General features: G+C 38.7%; 1 protein-coding gene across 2 annotated transcripts in view; it reads right to left on the reverse strand.

The window, feature by feature from the left end:
• UBE2D1 (ubiquitin conjugating enzyme E2 D1) overlaps positions 1–20,107 on the reverse strand; it is a 38,200-nt gene extending 18,093 nt beyond the window's left edge. Inside the window, exons 1-2 of one of the 2 annotated variants that reach the window (XM_045842362.1) lie at positions 19,799–20,102; positions 13,765–13,851 (exon numbers count right to left, since the gene is read on the reverse strand). Coding sequence is in view for 1 of the 2 variants with exons in the window: in XM_045842360.1 (XP_045698316.1) it covers positions 19,799–19,822 (24 nt within the window). In the remaining variant the exon portion in view is untranslated. Of the gene's footprint in view, positions 1–13,764; positions 13,852–19,798 lie in introns of both variants that reach the window. The other variant, XM_045842360.1, reaches the window with a different exon arrangement.
• Between the last annotated feature and the right edge of the window lie 452 nt (positions 20,108–20,559).

Here is a 20,559-nt window from a genome sequence, read left to right on the forward strand (position 1 = left end):
TTAAAGAATGTTGTGTGAGCCCTAGCTGGTGTGGCTCAGTGGCTCAGTGCCGGCCTATAAAAGCAAAGGGTCCCAGGTTCGATTCCCAATTTAGGGCACATGCCTGGGTTGAGGGCCAGGTCCCCAGTACAGGGAGCACAAGAGGCAACCACACATTGATGTTCCTCTCCTTCTCTTTCTCCTTCTCTCCCCCCTCTAAAACATAAAATTTTTTAAAAAAGAATGTTACATGAATATAATATAGTTTTTGAGTGAAAAATATAAGCTGTAGTAGAGTATGCCCATTAGATTCCAAAATATATAAACATACATACACAGAAAACAAATAAAAGAATACACACCAAATTATTAACAGCAGTTATCTCTGGGAGTGAGTTGTCACTTTTTATTTATGTCTTCTACAGAAATTTCAATTTTGCACAATACTTTTGTAACACTTTAAAAAATATTGATTTTATTCAGGTTCTTAGGTGTTTTAAGAGAGATAAACTGATACTGTTTCTTTCCACCACAAACAAGCATTGTCTCTTTTCATCGGAGTATTTTTTTTTTAAGAAAAGACTGAGGAACTGTCACAGACGAGAGGCTATATAGATACTAAAGTGATGCAACAACTAAATCTAACACGTGACACCAAACTGAATCCTCAAACAGGAAAAGGTGTAAAAACTGGTGAAATCGGAGTCAGGTCTATACTTTATAGGATTGTACATGTTATTTTCTTCATTTTGGTAACTGTACTCTAGTTATAAAGGTTATAAATATCAGAGGAAATTAGGTGAAGGATATATATAAACTTTCTGTTATTCTTGCAACTTTTCAGTAAAACTAAAACTATTTCAAAATAAAAATACAAAACTTTTAAAATACATTTGAAAACAATTCACCATTTTCTTTCCCCAATATGCTTCTTTTCCTGTATTCCCTGTAAATACTAATGGAATATGAATCTCCCAGTCACCAGGCTCAAAATCTTAGCATTGTTTTGACACTTCTTTCTCTGGTTCTTTGTATACGCATATAGTCAGATGAAGAGTACTACAACATATTCTACTGCAATACCAATTACATTGCTTATCATAGTTACCTCAAAAATCAATTACATTTCAATGATAATTGCTTCCCAATACTCTACATTATTTGCCTAGTAATCTTTTAAAAACATGACTCTTTATTTCATTCTTCTGCTTAGAAAATTTCAGTGGCTCCTCACTGCTTATTAAAGACCAAACTCAACCAATGAAAGGTCTTTTCTTTTTCTTGCCCTGACCTTATGCTTTCAATTGGGTTCCCCTTCACAAACATGCCCAGTAATTCTCCAAAGAACACCCCTGGGTTTTCTAAAACACTTTCAGGAGGTCTGTGAGGTCAAAATCAATTTCATAATAAAACTAAGATGCTATCTACCTCTTTCACTCAATATATCACGAGTATACAGCGGCATTTTCCAGTTTAATGATGTGATATAGTAACATTAAAGCAGATATGAGAATTCAACTGTCATCTATAAGCCTGACTCTAATGAGAGCGTAACACATACAAAACAATGCATCTCTACTCTTTTTTAAAAAAATATAGTTGTCTTGCCCTGGCTGGCGTAGCTCAGTGGATTGAGTGCGGGCTGTGAACCAAAGTGTCGCAGGTTCGAATCCCAGTCAGGAAACATGCCTGGGTTGCAGGCCATGGCCCCCAGCAACCGCACATTGATGTTTCTCTCTCTCTTTCTCTCTCTTTCTCTCTCTCTCTCTCTCCCCCTTCCCTCTCTAAAAATAAATAAATAAAAACTTTAAGAAAAAAGTTTAAAAAGAGAAAATATAGTTGTCTTAATAAGAATTTTATTAGATTAACATGTAATGAATTTATCATTATTTTAAAATTATAAATGTATTTAAATTTCTGTTTTTAGTTTCATTATGGTAAAAGGTAATGATGTAACTCATACAAACAAAAGCTCTTTGGGACCCTCAATACTTTCAATATAAGGGCACCCGAGAGACCGAAGAGTTTGTGAAATCTAGTGTACTTGCATGTTCCCCATACCTGGCCAAGTTTCCTGGCCTTGATAGCTTTCTTTTTCCTAAAAGAGCCTTTCTTCTATCTTCTTATGTCCACATTTTACCCATCCTCTTTAACAGTGGCTGTTTTCCCAATGGCCATTTGAAAAAGATGAGTTTTAGAGTCAGACCTGTATCAAATCTGGCTTTGCTACTAAACCTCACTAGCTGTGTGACCTTTTGGGCAACTTAGCCTCTTTGAGTCTTGCCTGGGGTTACCACTGGTAACACTGAAGAACTATATTGAGAATTAAATAAAGACATTTAAGTAAAGTACCTAACTTAATACCTGGCACGTACAATAGATGCTTAATGAATACTAACTTCCTCCCTGTCTTTCTTTTCTACCAGAATATTTCTTATAAAATCAGGACTTTTATGCATTTTATTCATGTTTTCTCCACAATACTTAACACAATGACTTTTATAAGGTGTTTGAAATATAGTTAATCAATAAAATTCAAGGAATAATACAGCTATCTCATATTTCTATCTTTCAGACATGCAAATTATTAGATTTGCCAATAGAATGAGAATTATTACTCCCAATGTAGATATGCTGATTGCGTATAATATATTAAAAAGAGTATCACAACAGGTATTAAGAGAGAATAATGCAGGTCACTTAAAAACACTGGTGGCCTTTTAAATAACAGCTAACACCATCTAAAAATGAATCTCAAAAGAATATTAAACATTAAAGTATTAAAAATACATGCTACCAAAACTATTTTTAACTTTATTTTAATTATTGTTCAATTACAATTTTCTAACTTTTACTCCCATCCCAGCCCACCCACTCCGCCCTCCCCAACCATAACTATTTTTGATTTATACAGAATATGAGATTCTAGCAAAGTGTCCAAAGCCACACAAAATTTCTGTTAGAAATTTATTTTGGCTTTTCCAGTATAGAAGACCTCAAAACTCTAAATATTCCATCTTTATTGTTTATTTAGACACTGCTGAACTACTTTTAGGACACAGCTTTGGGTTGCTTTTCCTAGGAGCTGGGGGTCTGTGCTGAGCTGACCCAGTCTCGAAGTCAGTCATCTTCCAGGCGCTGGCTAGCCCTGGCCCAGAGCCACCCGCAGGCGGAGCTGCAGTGTGTGACGCAGTGTGTTGTCGCTGTTCCATGCTCCACACTGGACCAGACGGACTGATTATAGTAGAGGTTTATTAAGCACTTCCGGATTCCTTCCAACATGGGTCAGGATTCTGATTTTATACTCTCATCCCAACTATACACTCCCATATATTTTAAGGGTTTAATTTGATTGTATCAAATTGTGATGCTAATAAAAATCCTCCCAAGTCACTGGTCAGGCACATTTGTTGATGATTAAACTGGGACATGAAATTCAATAAGTGATTTGTAAGAAAATCTATAAGCTGTGATTTAAAAGGTACAGGAAAGAGGCCCTCTGGATTCTTAGAAGCTTGAAAGTAATTGTATCTCCAAGAAAATACATGTAAGAGTAGCTATAAGCCTCAAGGGTCATCTTCTGAATGTGTTCATTAAAGTTTGTAACACTCTACGGGATCCAGGAAAGCTTCTCCTAGGATAGAAACATGATACAGCAAGAAACTGGTATAAAATACTCTCACTGCCACGAACTACCTTCTAAATAAAAAATAAACACAAATATGAAACATTACAAAGTAAAGTTATAAGATCTGGTAAATTCTGAAAAGCCACATGAGTTGCCTCAGAATTTATTTTCTACTCTACCCCATTAAACTTGTGGCCTGCTACAATACTGCACTTAAAGAAAAAACAACCCTTACTGGTTAAAAGGTAGATTGCTGGAGTATAGTAAAAGTTAATAATTTTGTATTTGTCAATTATTACAAATAGCATTCAGGGCTGCTGCATTTTGTCACACAGGCTGTGTGCACAGACTCCAAGAGGTGCCATTCTCACAAACTTCGATGTGAGTGGGGCCCTGTGGGGCTCTACAGAGCTTCATCACAGAAGGTTGCACGAAAAAGAAATGGACAGCATATCCTCTAAACCTAACCTAGGACACTATCTCCTGTGAATAAACAAACAGCACTTTTGATGCAGAAGCAAAAGTGCTAGTGTTTGACATCCGAGTGGGGCATAAGCACTTATTTTAACTATTTCATTAATGTGTTAAAAATGGAAAGAAAATAATGGCAAACTTGAATTCAAAAATTAAAAGTAAAGACAAGGACATTCTAGCAAAGGGAGATGGAAAAATTTTTTCATTACATAGTGCTAGGTCAATCAGGTATCCATACAGAAAAAATAAATAAACTTTGACCTTCCTCACCTCAAATCATATACAAAAATCAATTCCAAATTGATCATAGGTTTACTATAAATAGTAGCACCTCAACTGGTGTGGCTCAGTTAGTTGGGCATCAACCCACCAAGCAAAAGGTTATGGGTTTGATTCCCCGTCAGGGCATGTGCCTTGGTCTGGTCCCCAGTTGGAGGCATGTGAGAGGCAACCTATCAGTGTTTCTCTCAAACACTGATGTTTCTCTCCCTCTCCTCCCCTTCCCCTCTCCTCCAAAATAAATAAATGAAGAAAGAAAGAAAGAAAGAAAGAATATATATGTACATATAAAAGGTAAAATAATAACACATTTATAAGAAAACAGAAAATATCTTCATGACCTTGGGGCAGGCAGAGATTTCTTAAACAGGACACAAAGAACACTAATCATGAGGGAAAAAAAGGAAAATTAGGACTTGATTAAAATTCAGAACATCTGTTCATCAAAAGACACATTAAATGTGAGAAAAGGCAAGCCACAAAATTAAGATATGTCTGACAAAAGACTCCCATCCAGAATGTTAAAAAAAATTAAATTCCTACAGATCAATTTTTCGAAGGCAGAGTTGAGTAGGTACTTTATGAAAGAGGCTATACAAATGGCCAATATACAAGGTGAGGCAAAAGTAAGTTTACAGTTGTTCATGTAAAAAAATCATTAATAGCCCTGGCTGGTGTGGCTCAGTGGATTGAGCACTGGCCTGGGAACCAAGGGGTCACTGGTTTGATTCCTGGTCATGTCACATGCCTGGGTTGTGGGCCAGGTCCCAAATTGGGGCTGTGAGGCAGGTGATCTATGTTTCTCTCCCTTGTTTTCTCCCTGCCTTCTCCTCTTTCTAAAAATAAATAAATAAAATCTTTTTTAAAATCATTAATAAACATATAATTAATGAATAATACAAGAATAAACTCTGTTCCTCAAACTCTTAACTGTAACCCTACTTTTGCCCTACCCTGTACATAACAGAATGGCTTAGATTCATTAGCCATCAAAGAAATGCAAATTAAAACCCAAATGCTATGTCTCCACATATCTAAGAGAATCATTAAAATGAAAAAGACAAGATTTTGCACAGCAAAGGAACCATCAATAAAAAGAAAGAGAACTCACTGAACTGCAGAACATATTTGCCAATGAGACATCTGATAAGGGGTTAATATCCAAAATTTACAAAGGCCTTATAAAACTCAGTACCAGAAAAACAAACAATCCAATTAAAAAATGGGCAAAGAAACTAAATAGACACTTGTCCAAAGAGGACATACAGATGGCCAACAGACACATGAAAAGATGCTCAATGTCACTAAATCATCAGAGAAATGCAAATTTAAACTTCAATGAGGTAGCACCTCACACCTGTCAGAGTGGCCATCATCAGTAAGTGGACAAACAAGTGTTGCCAAGCATGTGGAGAAAGGGGAACCCTCCTGCACTGCTGGTGGAAATGCAGACTGGTGCAGCCACTGTGGAAAACAGTATGGAGTTTCCTTAAAAATTTAAAAATGTAACTCCCTTATGATCAGCAATTCCACTTATGGAAACCCGAGATACTAATTTGAAAGAATATACGCACCCCTATGTTCACTGCAACATTTACAATAGTGAAGACTTGGAAGTAGCCCAAGTGCCCATCAGTAGATGAGTGGATACAAATGCTGTGGTATATTTACACAATGGACTACTACTTTGCCATAATAAAAATCTTACCTCTTCCAACAGCATAGAGTATTATGCTAAGTGAAATTTAATGAACAAAACAGAAATAGACTCACAGATAAGAAAACAGACTGACAGCTTTCAGAGGGGAGGGGTCTTGGGGGGCTGGATGAAAAGGTGAAGGGATTAAGCAAAACCAACCAACCAACCAAACAAACAAACCTCTTAGACCAGATGACACAGGAATAACCTGAGGGAAAGGGGTAGGGGGAGGTAGAAGAGGGGGACACATGGTAACAGAAGGGAACCTGACTCTGCATGGTGAACACACAATAGGTTACACAGTTGATGCACTATGGAATTGTACACTTGAAACCTATTTAATTTCATCAACCAATGCCCTCCCTATAAATTCAATACAAATTTTTTAAAAGAAAATGGCAGAAGAAAGTACAAATGTTGGCAAAGATGTGAAACAAATGGAACTCTCACACACTGCGAGTAGAAGAAGAAAAGTTTGACAGTAAATACTGAAAGTAAACATGGGAATACTCAATGACCCAGAATTCCACTCTGAGGTACACAACTAAGAGAAATAGACAGAAACTGTATAATGTATAAAATGGCTATCAAATAATGAAACTAGTTATAAATCCATATATGAAAAGAACGTGTTATAATAAACACATTGTGTATATCTGTTTCATTTTTAGTAATTTTTAAATCTAAAATTGAAATATGTAGTTGATCCAATTCCCTTCTTCTCCTTTGAGAAAGAGTAAACTTGAAACAAACCAACCTTATACCTAAACAGAGATCGAATAGTAATTATCATCAAAGCAGAGAAAGTATACCCCAGACAAAAGCAATCTGCATCAATGAACCAATTTTCTAGTGCAATGTGATTGATACTCAAATAAAAAAACTACTGCATTTTGCCATGTATAATGTGCACCCATGTTTTTGGCCCCAACTTTCAGGGAAAAAATCTTTCATTTTAATTTTTTAATTCAATTATTTATTTATTTATATTTAGAAACAAAACCGACTATCACATTCTAGGATATTATTTTGTATACATATATTGTTATTGCTTTCTAGAGTTACACTTTTAACTCAGAAGCATAAATAAAAGAATTAAAAACACATAGATACGGAATTGCTACTACCCACATATAATGAGCATCCTTATTTCCCCCCCAAAAAATCGGGCAAAAATGGTGTGCATTATACACAGCAAAACCTGGTATTTAGGGTATCTAAATTTAAAAATATATATATGATATAGTAAGCAAAGGTAAATTATAAGACATTGCCTATACTAGAACTGAGACTGTAAGCACGTCAGCCCACAGAAATGTGTACTTAATGGCCTATTCTAGTTCAGATTTCTATAACCAACTAAACACAAAGAAAAGTACTGAAAGGTCTGAAACTGAATTTTAAATTGGCGCAGATGGCATGTTTATAACACCCCCACAATATGCTGAGTGTTCTCCATAAAACCAACCTAGACACAGTTCCTGCCTCTAGGGGCCTTAAAATCTAAAAGTAGATGAGGCAGTCTAATTCAAAGAAAGTAAACAAATAAAAGGAAACAAAGAAGGGAATGTGAGAGAAGAGAGGCTTGCATTAATCTCTCTGCTCCCAGAAGGGAAACAGTCCAATCTGAACAGCGAGAATGAAAGCTAGCCAGTCAGAGCTGCCTCGTTTACCATCAGACTTACTATGACAGTATCCAGTAAATATTCCCTAAAAAATTATGCTGACCAGACTGAAAATGCTTTGTTCTTCTCTAGTTTCCACATTTAGAAGGTCTAAACTCTGCAACAGATAGAATATATACTCTGCTGCATGTGTGTCAAGGACATTAAACAGTCCGTGCACAGTGAATGCTTTACAGTCCAAAATCTAGATTACTGAATCTGAAGCATATGAAAGCATTAGTTCAAAAATGCTGGCTCAACAGGCAATTAATTAATGTGACACAACCATCTTTGTCTCAAAACTCCTAAAACAAGACAGCGATTCGCGCTGGACTGCATTTCTGATGTTGTCTCTAAAGGGGTGTATGAGCTATATTTGGTTTGTCTGTAAATAAACATTTCATGGGCCCACAGTTCAGCCTCTGATCTCCTTATCCAGCTGACTAGAGCTATTTCAATAGAGAGATGTCAAACGATTGTCTGAAATGTCTCCAAATACAGACCCTTTTTAAGGCCTTAAATTAAAGAACATCTTGATTTTAAGTGATGTAGATTCTTCCTGGAAGACTTCAAGATGCTGACGACATCCAAGTAGCTAAGTCATAGGAGTCAAGTTCACTTCAACAAACTGGTCCTGGCTGCTTCCTTGCCTCTTCGGATCAAGTATCTCTGGCAAAGACTATTTATTAAAAAGAATAATAATAAGAACGCAGCCAAACTCCACACAAAAGAGGATGAAGAAAGCAATGATGATATTGACTTTGCAGCGTCAAAGTGACATCTATTGACTGAACTATAAAGAGCACGATTAAGAAGAAATGTTTGAGGTCAGGATCAGGGGCATTACCTTCCCCGAACTGCAGATCTGCAACCACGTTCCCCCCCACCACGTTCCCCCCTCCCCGTGCCCCGTAGTACTCTCCACAGCTGCTGCAATGACTTTCAATTTCCCCAAATGCTACCTTGCTTCTAGTTTAAAACACAGCTTCCTTTTAAAGAGAAGACCCTCGATCACCTCCCTTTATATATAACATTTTAATCATAGGAATTTCATAAATAAAAATATAGCTTAAACAAATACAGGTATTTCAATAAAAACTGTATCTGAGTCTACTTTATGACAGTAAAAATGCACTTATTCCACTACCCCAAACTCTGAACCCTGGATTCATCATCTGATTCGGTCTTCCCTCCAGGTGCCTTCCTACCTTCCCACCCCCTCACATTAGTCAGTACCAAGTTGTTCAGATTCTCCTTTGACCCAGATCCCTCGCGCTTAAAGGGTCTCAAGAGTAAATCAGCCTATAACATAGAAAAACCAAAGTCCAAAAGGCATAAGAGTCTGAGAAAAGCCAGAGGAGGCACATTTTAGCATAAAAAGATAGAGGTTCAAACCAGGGAGACACTACCAAAGTGTATGAGACAGACTGGGTAGTAGAAGGAAGAGACTACTTGGACTTCTGAGCGCAGACTTGACCTGAGGCAAGGGCTGTGTGGGTGCAGCCAACTCAAAAATGTTAAACGGCAAACACCCTATTGTTTTTCTCACATATCCCCCTTTCCAAACTTCCTCAGCTGCCACTCTAGCTCATACCTCCTTAAATCTCACTTGAACAAATACAGTAACATTTTCACTGACCCTTTGTCCTCCTATTTCTCTACCAACACTGCCAAAAAATCATCTTAAAGTACCATGTCAAACTCTTCTAACGCTTTTCCTTAGCCTTAATGTAAAATTTATAAGTCCTTAATTAAAATGGCTCAGTAGGCCTTCTAGGATCTGACTCCTCCTCCTCTGTAGCCTCGTAGCTGCATACTTTCCTCCAATGTTCTCTACACCCGTCACAGCGACTTTCAATTTCCCCAAATGCTATCTTGCCTCTAGTTTGAAATATTGTTTCCCTTTAGACAGAAGATTCCAAATCATCCACACCACACACACTCACTCACTTTACCTACTTTAGTTTTACCTTCATGTCTCATCCTACACACCATTTCCTTAAGTAGGTTTTCCTTGACCCCTTTTTAAGGGGTGCCCACTATATTCCACAGTACTACCCTATACTTCCCTTTTCATGACATTTATCAAACTTGTAATTACAAATGGTAAACAACCTTGTATTCTATGAGAGCAAGAATGCATACCTACACTGTGATTAGCAATGTTACTTCCTTATTCAAAAGCCTTTGCCGGCTTCCCCAAACTTCTGCATTAAGTTCACGTTTCTCAGCATGGGTCTTCAAGGACTTCCACGGTATGAATTTTTATGGCCTACTATTCCCTAAATGCTTCCCAAAAGCAGGATTATCTGTTTCTTCCCATATAAATCACATGCTCTCCAGTACAGGGGTGTCAAACTCATTTTCACCGGGGGCCACATCAGCTTTGTGGTTGCCTTCAAAGGGCCGAATGTAATTTTAGGATTGTACAAATGTAACTACTCCTTAACAGTTAAGCAAGAGCCCAGCACTTTCACCGGGTAGAAACAAGGTGCCAGGTTGGATAAAACAAGGTGGAGGGCCAGACTCGGCTAAGAGCCTTGTGTTTGCCACCTGTGCTCTAGGTTCTTCATTTCTGTAGCTCCCTTTATGAACCTGGCTGTCCTGTCTTTAAAATTGCTGCCCTTTCAGCCCTGACTGATGTGGCTTAGTTGGTTGGGCGTCATCCAGCAGGGCGAGGGGCTGCCTGCTGGATTTCCTGTCTGGGCACTTGACTGCGTTGCGAGTTTGGTCCGAGGTCAGGGCAGGCAAGTGATGCAACTGACCGACGTTTCTCTCTCACCTCGATGTTTCTCTCCCTCTCTTTCTCTCTACCTTGCCCTCTCTGAAAACAAATGGATGAGATCTTTAAAAAAAAAAAGCTGCCCTTTCTTCCAAACCCACAACCAATTCCATCTTCTCCATGGAATTTTCCCTTCTATTCCCCAAATAAATTTGGTCTCCCTCACCTTTGACTTCCTTCCTACTCAAATATATTGTCTTTTCTTTATGGCATGTTCCTAAAGCTACACTGTTGTTATGATACACTTCTTACCTTTATTTGTTTTAAATATCTTAGGTAATACTGGTTGCTTTCCTACATTATCTCCTTATTCCATTTTGTATATGCCTTAAATACAGAGAGTCCCCCATAAATGCATGAACTTGTAAGGCAGTTATCTAAATAAATGGAGAAAATAATCTTTCAAGTACAAAAGACACTTTTGAAACCAACAGAAGCTAAATAGAATTAGAAAAGCATGCTATGCTACCAGCACAAAAACAGAAATACACCTTATCTGCATTGCAAATAATTGCTGCTCCTTACTCAAAAAGCAATACATCTTTATACACTCATTAATATTATATTATACATTAAGATATTAACATTTAGTTCAATTCTGACATCTCAAAGTAAATAGAATTTTAACTCAAGTTTCATATAGCAGCAGAGCATAGTGCCACTGCTCAATATTTATTTTTGTGGCCATTTTTGCTGTTTGCTGAACAAAAAATAAACAGCAAATAACATTATTCAGGTGTACCTAAAATTATACCCATACAAATTACCTAGTTCAACCCATTACATTTCTAGATAAGGAAAATAAAGAAAATGAGTTACTCGGCCAAGGTCACAAAGCTGAAGCTAGGACAAAGGCTCAGGGCCATCGGACTTTCATTTCACCCACACATAGTTTCCACCCCAAAACAGGACTCGTCTCAAGGTTGTTCTAACTCGACTCCATTATTTTCAACCAGCATTAGAGTCAACAACACACCATACTGAATTAAGCCATTTGCACATTTTCAGCCATGCTCAAGAGAAAAGAAAGTGTGATGAGTGAAGGGATGAAAAGGAATTCTTTTTATCTTTTCCCAGGAGCCTTGTAACCCTAATAAAGGTTAGAAATGAGCACGACTTCATATGTTTCTAAGGAGAGTGTGTTCAAAGACCCCTGAGAGGCAAGGAAAACATGAAAGGAAAATACATATAACTTTGCAAATATATTAACAGAATTTTGACACATAATGGAACATGCAACATAGAGCGTTTTGAATGAAACATTATCAGAGGTTACTATTCACAGCATAGTAACCAAGAAAGGTGGTGCTTCAGGGAAAAAAGAAAGAAAAAAATGAAAGAAAAAAGCTAGCAGGGTATTTCTTAAAACCTACTTAAAATACCAACATACCTGCCAATACTCACCAAATATTTGTTATTAAGCACCATTTCTTACAGCTCTATTCTTAATAACTGGCATGCCAATAGACACTTAGTAAATATATACATAATAAATTAATCTCTTTTAGTATCACCCAGTGCTATTCTTGAATACGATGGTTGTGCGTATATAAACTGCTTCTACAGCCCTGGCCAGGTGGCTCAGTTGGTTGGAGCATCATCCAGTTACACCAAAAGGTCGCAGGTTCAATCCCTAGTATGGGAAGCAACCAATCGATGTTTCTCTCACACCCTTCCTCTCTCTCTAAAATCAATAAAAATAAAATATCCTTGGGTAAGAATTTTTTAAAAAATCCATGGGCATATACTATTTGGTCTATGGTCTTTAAATGGCTGCTACTTGTAGTAAAAAGGAATTACCATTGACAGTTTGTATGAAATAAAATGCTTTCTAAGGCTAGAACATTTTACATTATTTGTATATACCTGTATAAGTATATGTGTATGTGCATTTGTATGTGTATAGTTCATTTGCTCTCTCTATATATACATAATGTATAAATATATGAAATGTGTTTTTGACAATATTGATTCTACCTAAGAATCTTATGCTATGGGACAAGTGATACAGTGATTCTTTTTCCAAACCTTCCTTATAGCAATTCATAATAAGAAATACATGACAACCTTGTACACATACCACATACAAGGGGGGTACCTCCCCCAAAACCTGAAATTTATTTATAAAAAATTGTGTATTTATTCTTACATGTTTAAACTTCAGTCACCTTCAAAGTACTCTCCGTTTAATGCAATATACCTATCAAGATGTTTTTTTCAGTTTTTGAACTCATTGATTTTGATGCCTTTTAGTGCTTCTGTCATTTTTTGTTTCACCTCTTCCATACCGGAGAAACATTTACTTCGAGGACTTTTTCATCCTGGAGGGGAAAAAAACCCAGGAGACCACGCGAACAGGGAGGAAGGTGGGGCACAGGGTGCATGATGTTTTTGGACAAAAACAGCTGAACACTCAGCACAATGTGGGCAGGTGCGCTCATAAATCAGCCATCATGAAATGCACAAATAGGTTGAGAGTCTTCAAAAAAAATTCACTGAAGCCGAACGCAGCCTCTCACAATAACACCAGTGGGTACACTGATACAGATGGGTTCCTAGAACACTCACCTAGCATGGGAAGTCTGCAGTACAAGGGGCCTGCCCTCCAGAAGATAATTCCAGGTTTTGGGGGAGTCCCCTCTTGTATATATACAGACACACAAAGGAACATTCATACATAATACAAAAGTGAAACACCACCACCCTCATCAATGCCAAAGTACTAACATTTTCCATTCCACTTTTTAAAATGCTATTTGTGATCCATGAAACTGATTTTGTCACCCTCTTCTGAAAGTTCATAAAAAATGCAAAAACGCAGTGGGAAGGTATAAACCTGAGTATGGCATTCAGTCTTTGGGAATGACTGAGGTCCTACAGACAACAATCAGACACAGCCAAAATGAGGTCTAAGAATTATTTAATATTGTTCATTCAAAAGCTATGTTGACCACCTGAAGGGCACTATTAAGTAAGTAAAAAGTACAGACCATATTCTGGGCCATAAAACAAGTTTCAAAAATTTAAAAGGAATCAATAACACATCTTCTCTGATAACAATGGAATTAAATTAGAAATCAATAATAGAATGTTATCTGTAAAAGCCCATATATTTGGAAAACAAAATAATATACATCTAAATAACTCAAGGGCTGAACAAGAAGTCAAAAGTGAAAGAGAACATATTTTTAACTAAATGAAAATGAAAATACAATACATTAAAATTTGAGGGAAGCAAAAACGCAGGCCAGAGTTTTACCGGTTTAGAGAAGAACAAGTCCAGCCATCAGGTCTGCATGGTCCCCTCTAGAACCACCCAAAGTGTTCACATAAGGAGGCCGGCCACCTAGAGTGAACAGCATCGATTCTTATTACTATTACGGAAGTTTAAGATGGAAGAACCCATCTCTCACCTCGTCCCTGTTGGAAAGGCTTTCCTAAGTCTGAAAGACTAGGACTCTAACAAGCAATCTGGTCACCAAAGGAGAAAAGCCATACAAACAGGTTAATCTGCATAGAGAACAGCAGTGGAAACATCCAGAAAGAGGCAAGACAGGAAGCTAGGGATGGTGGTGATCTGATGGGCAGCACCAGACTACAGGCATCCTGACGGTAGCTTCCTCCCCATGCTGATGACAGTGCCTGAAACAAGTGCCTCTTATTCTTACTACTGCCTATTATGTGTGGCTGGAGCCTCACAGATTCATCCCAGAACCAAATTAAATGCAGAAAAACCTCAGCTTCTCAGAGGCCATCTAAACTAAGGCAGTCCAGAAATAAAACCTGTTTTGCCCTCAGGCAGACGTTCTGAGGTGGCCTGAGGACCCTGCCAATCCCCGATTCCTGAGTTACATTATATGTCCTAGTACCTTTTAGTCCAGCATCACACGGTTAAGAGAAAGGACAGTGTCTCAATATCTGTTCTTAACCAAATAAAATATCAATTCATCGACTGTTCAAAAGGAGGGGGGAATAAGAGGAGCTAATACATTGTAGATAACCATTAACTCAGTTTGATGGAAGGTATAAGGCTTATCATTTTGATTAGTGGCACTCATTAAATGTTTCTCTGTGTTTTTAGGGAACTAAAGCAAGTAAGGATGCTACTCTGCTTTTCTGGAGGCAAACCCACATCCTGGTAGGTTTGGTTTTTCTAATATGTGCTTGGCCTCCAAAAATAAGCATAAACAGCCTTATTTAGATCTATGCTATTTATTTCCACAGAGAAGGAACTTCAGAACTCCTTAACTATTAATAGGCTACCTCATCTTTTTACACCTTTTAGTGATGAAGGAAGAAAACTACATGGTACCAGAGGCAAAAGGAAGACTGAGTTTAATTACAAAGCTTCAGAAAAATTCACATGGTGGCTTTTTAAAAAAGGATGCTTCCTTCCTCTTATCTCAAAGCAAACCATTTATTTACCAAGAAGCATAAATACTGTTTTATTTTAATCCTTTAAATTTTTTTGAAGTTATATGCTTCTTTATTTAAAGAACCTGGAGACTGAGATTTAACCTTGTAATCTGAAAGTCCTACTAACATATATGTGCAATCTGAACAGCTGACTACTATTCAAAGCCCCCAGAGGAACTAAACAGCTACATCGATTCATAAACAGCTTTCTCAAATGAAAATTCCACAATGAAATGATACATCTGACAGAACAACTCTTCTAAATCCTTAGGAGGAGAAAAATTTTAAGTGACAGAACATTTTAAGTGACAGACAAAATTTTAAGTGACATTATTGATTCACCATGTTAAAAGATCCAGTGTACACCACTTCAAAGCAGAGATTTATTTACAATGTATAATCAACACAGTGAGTAATGCAACAGTGAAAATGATTAAATATGCCAAGGTCTTAATTATAATACCACTTTACATTTGACTAGAACAGTTTACAAAGCACTTACACCCATAAACTCATTTGACTCTATACCTCCTTCAATTTAAGTACAACAGATATAAGATATGGGTCCATCTGGATACGAGAAGCTATGTACTAAAATGGTTAAGAGGAGAGAATCTCCAGCTAACTGTCTGGTTTGGAATCTTAGCATTGCCACTTACCACAGATGTGATTCTGAGTGCATTACTCAACATCTCTGTGCCTCAGTTTCATCATCTATAAAATGGGGATAATAATAATTTCTACCTCTTTGGCCCACTGAGGATTAAATTAATTAATATATGTCAAGCACTTAAAATATTGTCCAGCACAAAGTAACCACTATATATTATATGCTCTAATTGTACTTATCAGCAGCCTCATTGTAAGGACTGGGAAACAAGCTAGTAAGTCACAGAGCCAGGAATAGAAACCAGATCTTCTTCTCCCATTTGAAGCTCCATGCACAACCCAGAAAGATGGGTTTGTTGTTATTTTTAAGTGTCCTAAGGTTTTCTAGACTAATATAAACAGTTTAATGTGGAATTATAAATTTAAAAAAATTCAGCAGCTTAAAACATTGATAAAGTTGAATTGTAATCTATGTTTATATATTTAAGTTAATTATTAAAAAATACATTTTCCACTTTAGGGACAGAACTATACATTAAGGAACAGTTAGTTATCTGTGTTGCTATTATCTGCAAAACAAAATTTGTTTCACTTTTCAAAATATAGATAAAAAAGGCAACAAGCCTATCATATCATATCATGTTAATTGCTTCAACTTCTTTATCAGATAAAAAAACAATCTAGAAGAAATACGGTTAACCCTTGAACAATGCAGGGATTAGGGGCACCAAACCTCACACATTTGAAAACCAAATCCACATACAACTTTTCACTTCCTCAAAACTTGAGCTGTCCCTTATCCACGAGGATTGATTCTAGAATCCCCCACAATACCAAAATCCATTGATGCTCAAGTCCAGGATATAAAATGGCATACAGCTGGCCCTGCACACCTGCAAACTCCCAAATGTGAATCAAAAACAGTACAGGTATTTATTGGGAAAAAAAAAAAATCCCACATACAAGGACACCCGTACAGTTGAAGCATGTTGTTCAAGGGTCAACTACATACTAGGATGATCATAATGTCTGTACTCTGATTTCCTGTCTTTCTCTCTTCTGGTTTTCAAAACTTTCAGTATTATGATATAGTTATTTTTAAAATGACTTCCAATCAAGTTTATCAAGATTTGAAAATACTGATAGAAAAAACACTTAAAAATTAATTCTAGGCAATAAGAGATGCCCAGCTGAACACTGCCCTCTTTTTTCAGACATGTTTTAGGTATCTTTCCTCAGACTTTGTTTAAACTTTTTCCCTTTAGTGATTTAGGTGACTGATAACATCTTCCACTGAATCTAAAAATAGGACACGGCTGTGTAAATTTATGAGCTGATGTGCAAAACTGGCACTAGATGCCTACATTAGAGTACTAAATCACTTAACATACTCTAGTATAAAAATGCTTTTAAGCATTTATACCCACATGCTTTGTATACACTGTATATACAATTTTAATTCAAGTATATTTAATATTTCCAAATGAAGTGAAAAATATAAAGTCATAAACTTTATGTCAAATTACTTCTTAACAAATTAACTTGGACAAAGTACTCCTCTACCCCAGGCCTTTGAACAATGTGGGTAGAACATCACTGGGTCTCAACCTTTCCACCGCAGCCCATCTGAGGCATTCAGCATCTCTCCATTTACTGCAGTGGGGACAGTCTGAAAATATTCCACAAGGAATTCTGATACACTACTCTAGAAGCTGTGCCTCCACCCTCCGCTCTGCTCCACTCTACTACTTCCGAGTGCTCTGAGGCTATACACAGCTCTCAAGTCTGCCGCCACTTTACGTACAGAAAAATCACAACCCCATGAGCTTGGAAGGTATCTGACAGTGTTAATTAATTCACTTATTTTTATTGAATTTTAGACAGAAAGGAAGGGAGGGAAGGAGAAAGGAGAGAAAGAGAGATAGAAAAAGAGAAACACTGAAAGATCAACATCGATTTGCTGTTCCACTCTTCCATGCTTTCACCGGGTGATTCCTGCATGTACCCTAACTGGAGATCAAACCTGCCACCCTGGTGTATCACACCGATGTCCAACAAACCAAGCTACCTGGCAAGGGACAACAGTATTACTTAGAAATGCTTAAAAAGAAGGGCTAAATATTAATGTGCACCTTCTTCAGTGGGAACATGCAGGGTGCAAATAAGAACCTGTCTACTGATGATGCAATCGAGAGCTTCAGAACTGCACATATGGCAAACAGCATGTCTTACCTGGAACTGGCTTCCAATCAAAAGGAAGTGGCTAAAGGAGGAGGAAAAGTGGGAAATCAAACAAAATAACGTCCTCTAAAGTTTGAGGGAATAGTCTGAACATGTGATTAATGGAAAGGCAATTTGTGCAAGTGAAGTCTTCTGATAACAGAAAAGGAATGCCAAAGATTGACATGTAGAGATGTGCTGTTATATGATCCCCAATTTCTTCTCCCAAATACCAACTTTTGCAGATCTGACATCAATTCCAAGTGATTTTTTTATCAGTCAACCTGGCCGTAAACTAAAAATACCTATAACTATAAAAATATGGTTTGTGTATATGCCACATTATAAGTATAGGTCAAATGCATTAGTTCAGCATGGTGAATGACAATTGCCCAGTATGGTATTTACAAATAGTGTCTATTTTCTTTGAAGTCCTACTTACTGTGAACAAATTCTACACTATTTAAAAGTCATTATATATGCAAAGTCTCATGAAAAATGCTCATAACTAGGGAAGAAGGAAATGGAATTTTACAACATTCTTGGAAAAGGTGTATTATTTAAGTGTCAGCCAATATTACATCATCATTAAGAAGTACATAAGGTATGGCAAAGATTTTGGCTGGGGCTTAAAAATTAGGTTGCCTATATGTAAAAAAAAAAATGTGTGGCTGCATTATCTCCAAACCAGAAAATATGTTAATAAATGCTAATTAGATATGTTTTATAGTAAGAAGACCCTTAAAGGCATAAAAAATAACAGTGATCCACAGATTTGAAACAAACAAAAAAATTGTGTAGGTCTGAAAGTTGCTGTCCTCTGTACCAAAAGATGTCACCAGTGGTAACTGAGAATATAATGTATACATCTCTATCATTGCTCTCTTGATAAAACGCTGATAAAAATTTCTGGTAGGCACCGATTTTTTCTGAAATCACTTACAAAACGTGCTGTCCATTCTTGGCTTAACTTGCTGAACACACTCCCGATTTAAACAACAAATTCTCAATGCTCTCCTCATGAATGTGAACTATAACTGTAAAACCTAAAACTTGTCTAACTGAACAGATCACTAACTCAACACAAGTAAAACTGAACAGAGAGAAAATCCCCCAACCCCAATATTGTAAGATGTTCACATCTGATACGGTAGCAATAAATATTATGCACAGGATGACAATTCCTTACCATTGGAACAGATAAATATTTCCTGAATGAATACATACATTTCTTCCTCATTCTATACCCATGTGTCAAAGCATCAGACAATTTAATTGTGCCAGTTTCTGTTGTGTCTCAAACTTTACATGTAAGTTTATCATGAAAGGGAGGAAAAAAAACCTGTTTGGCTGCCTCACCATGAATCACAGCCAGGAGGTCATCTTGTGTACCAGCAACTATGTTTTCACTACAGCTATGTGACCTAAAGTGGCAGCAAGAGAGGCACCAAAATAGAAGGAGCAGGAGGCTTCTCCTGGCTTCTGGGCCCCAAATCGGCTTTTCCAGCCCATTCGGGTATCTGAGCAAGATCCAACCGCAAAGGAGAGAAAGAACAAACCCAACAGCTCCGAGCAAAAGGGCTGCAGGCCCACCACACCTTCCTTGCCTTCACCGGGACCCCGGGGAAGCAAAAACATAAAAGAGAATGGGATTAAGAAACAGCAAAAAGAAAACACAGCATGACAGAGGCCAAAACTAGCCCGGTGTAGGGCAAAAAATCCAGCGGGGACTGTGAAGCCCCGATTTCGGGAAGATCTGGAGACAGAGTAGGATGATTTCGCGACGGGGGCTCAGGGCACAGGTCCAGCGCGAGCGCCGGGGGGCCCCCTGCCTCCAAGCACCTCCAGCCGCCCGGGACCGGCCCCTGCTCCCACATCACCTGTCCGGTGCCCGCTGGCCCGGCCCGCGTCTCCCGCCGCAGGTACCCGCCCGTGCTCACCCTCCCATCCCACGTCCTCCCGGTGAGTCGCTCGGGAACACCGCCGGGGTCAGTGCGGGCAGGGACCGAAGCCCGCCCCGGCGCCCCAGGCCTGCCCCCAGCACTCACTTTCTGAATCCGCTTCAGCGCCATGGGTCAGGGAGGACGGCGGGGACACCGGCCGGCGGGGGACGGCTGCGGGGCTCGGGGGCGTCGGGGCGTTGCGGGCGCGGCTCGCTGGTTCTTCGGCTGGCTCAGCCCGGTAGGTCCCCGGCTCGCCGCTCGCTGGCTCGCTCCGGGAGCCTGTGTCTGCTCCTCCTGCGCCCGAGCGCGAGTGTGCGCGAGTGTGCGGGCGGGGACGCCGGCGAGACTCTTTTGTTTCCGCTTTTACTTCTGGGAAGGAGCTTGCGCTCTCCCCGCCCGCGCCCCGCCCCTCCGGGCACACTGGGAAGTGTAGTTCCCGCCCGGCCCTCGGCGGCCAGCCCGGGGCGCGGTCCGGTGACTCACCGCTGACCTCCGCCGCAGCCTGGGCTGAGCACCGCCGGGGTCGCCAGTTGGTTTCTGCAGTTTGATCTGGATCCAGTTACTGAACCTGGCCGTCCCGACCTGTAAAGTGGGGATAATAAATTAGTTTGCAAAGCGCTTACAGGAATTTCTAATGTGCTATAGCTGATCTTGTTATTTTTACAGATTTCACTCTTCTCAAATACATGAATTTCTCGCCCTCCACGCATGCACAGACTCATACCTACCTAGTTCCTATTGCAAAAGGCTACTCCTTTATCCAGTGCTAACCTCGCTTGTCTGCTGCGCTTAGAATTCTGAATTCTGAGCTGCGTCTTCACCGTTGGCTCCTCTTCCCTTCCGCTGACATACGTGCTCAGGGTAGT

Source organism: Phyllostomus hastatus, unplaced genomic scaffold (genome assembly GCF_019186645.2).
Source record: "Phyllostomus hastatus isolate PE091 unplaced genomic scaffold, TTU_PhHast_1.1 phas_contig_38, whole genome shotgun sequence".
Lineage (NCBI taxonomy): Eukaryota > Metazoa > Chordata > Mammalia > Chiroptera > Phyllostomidae > Phyllostomus > Phyllostomus hastatus.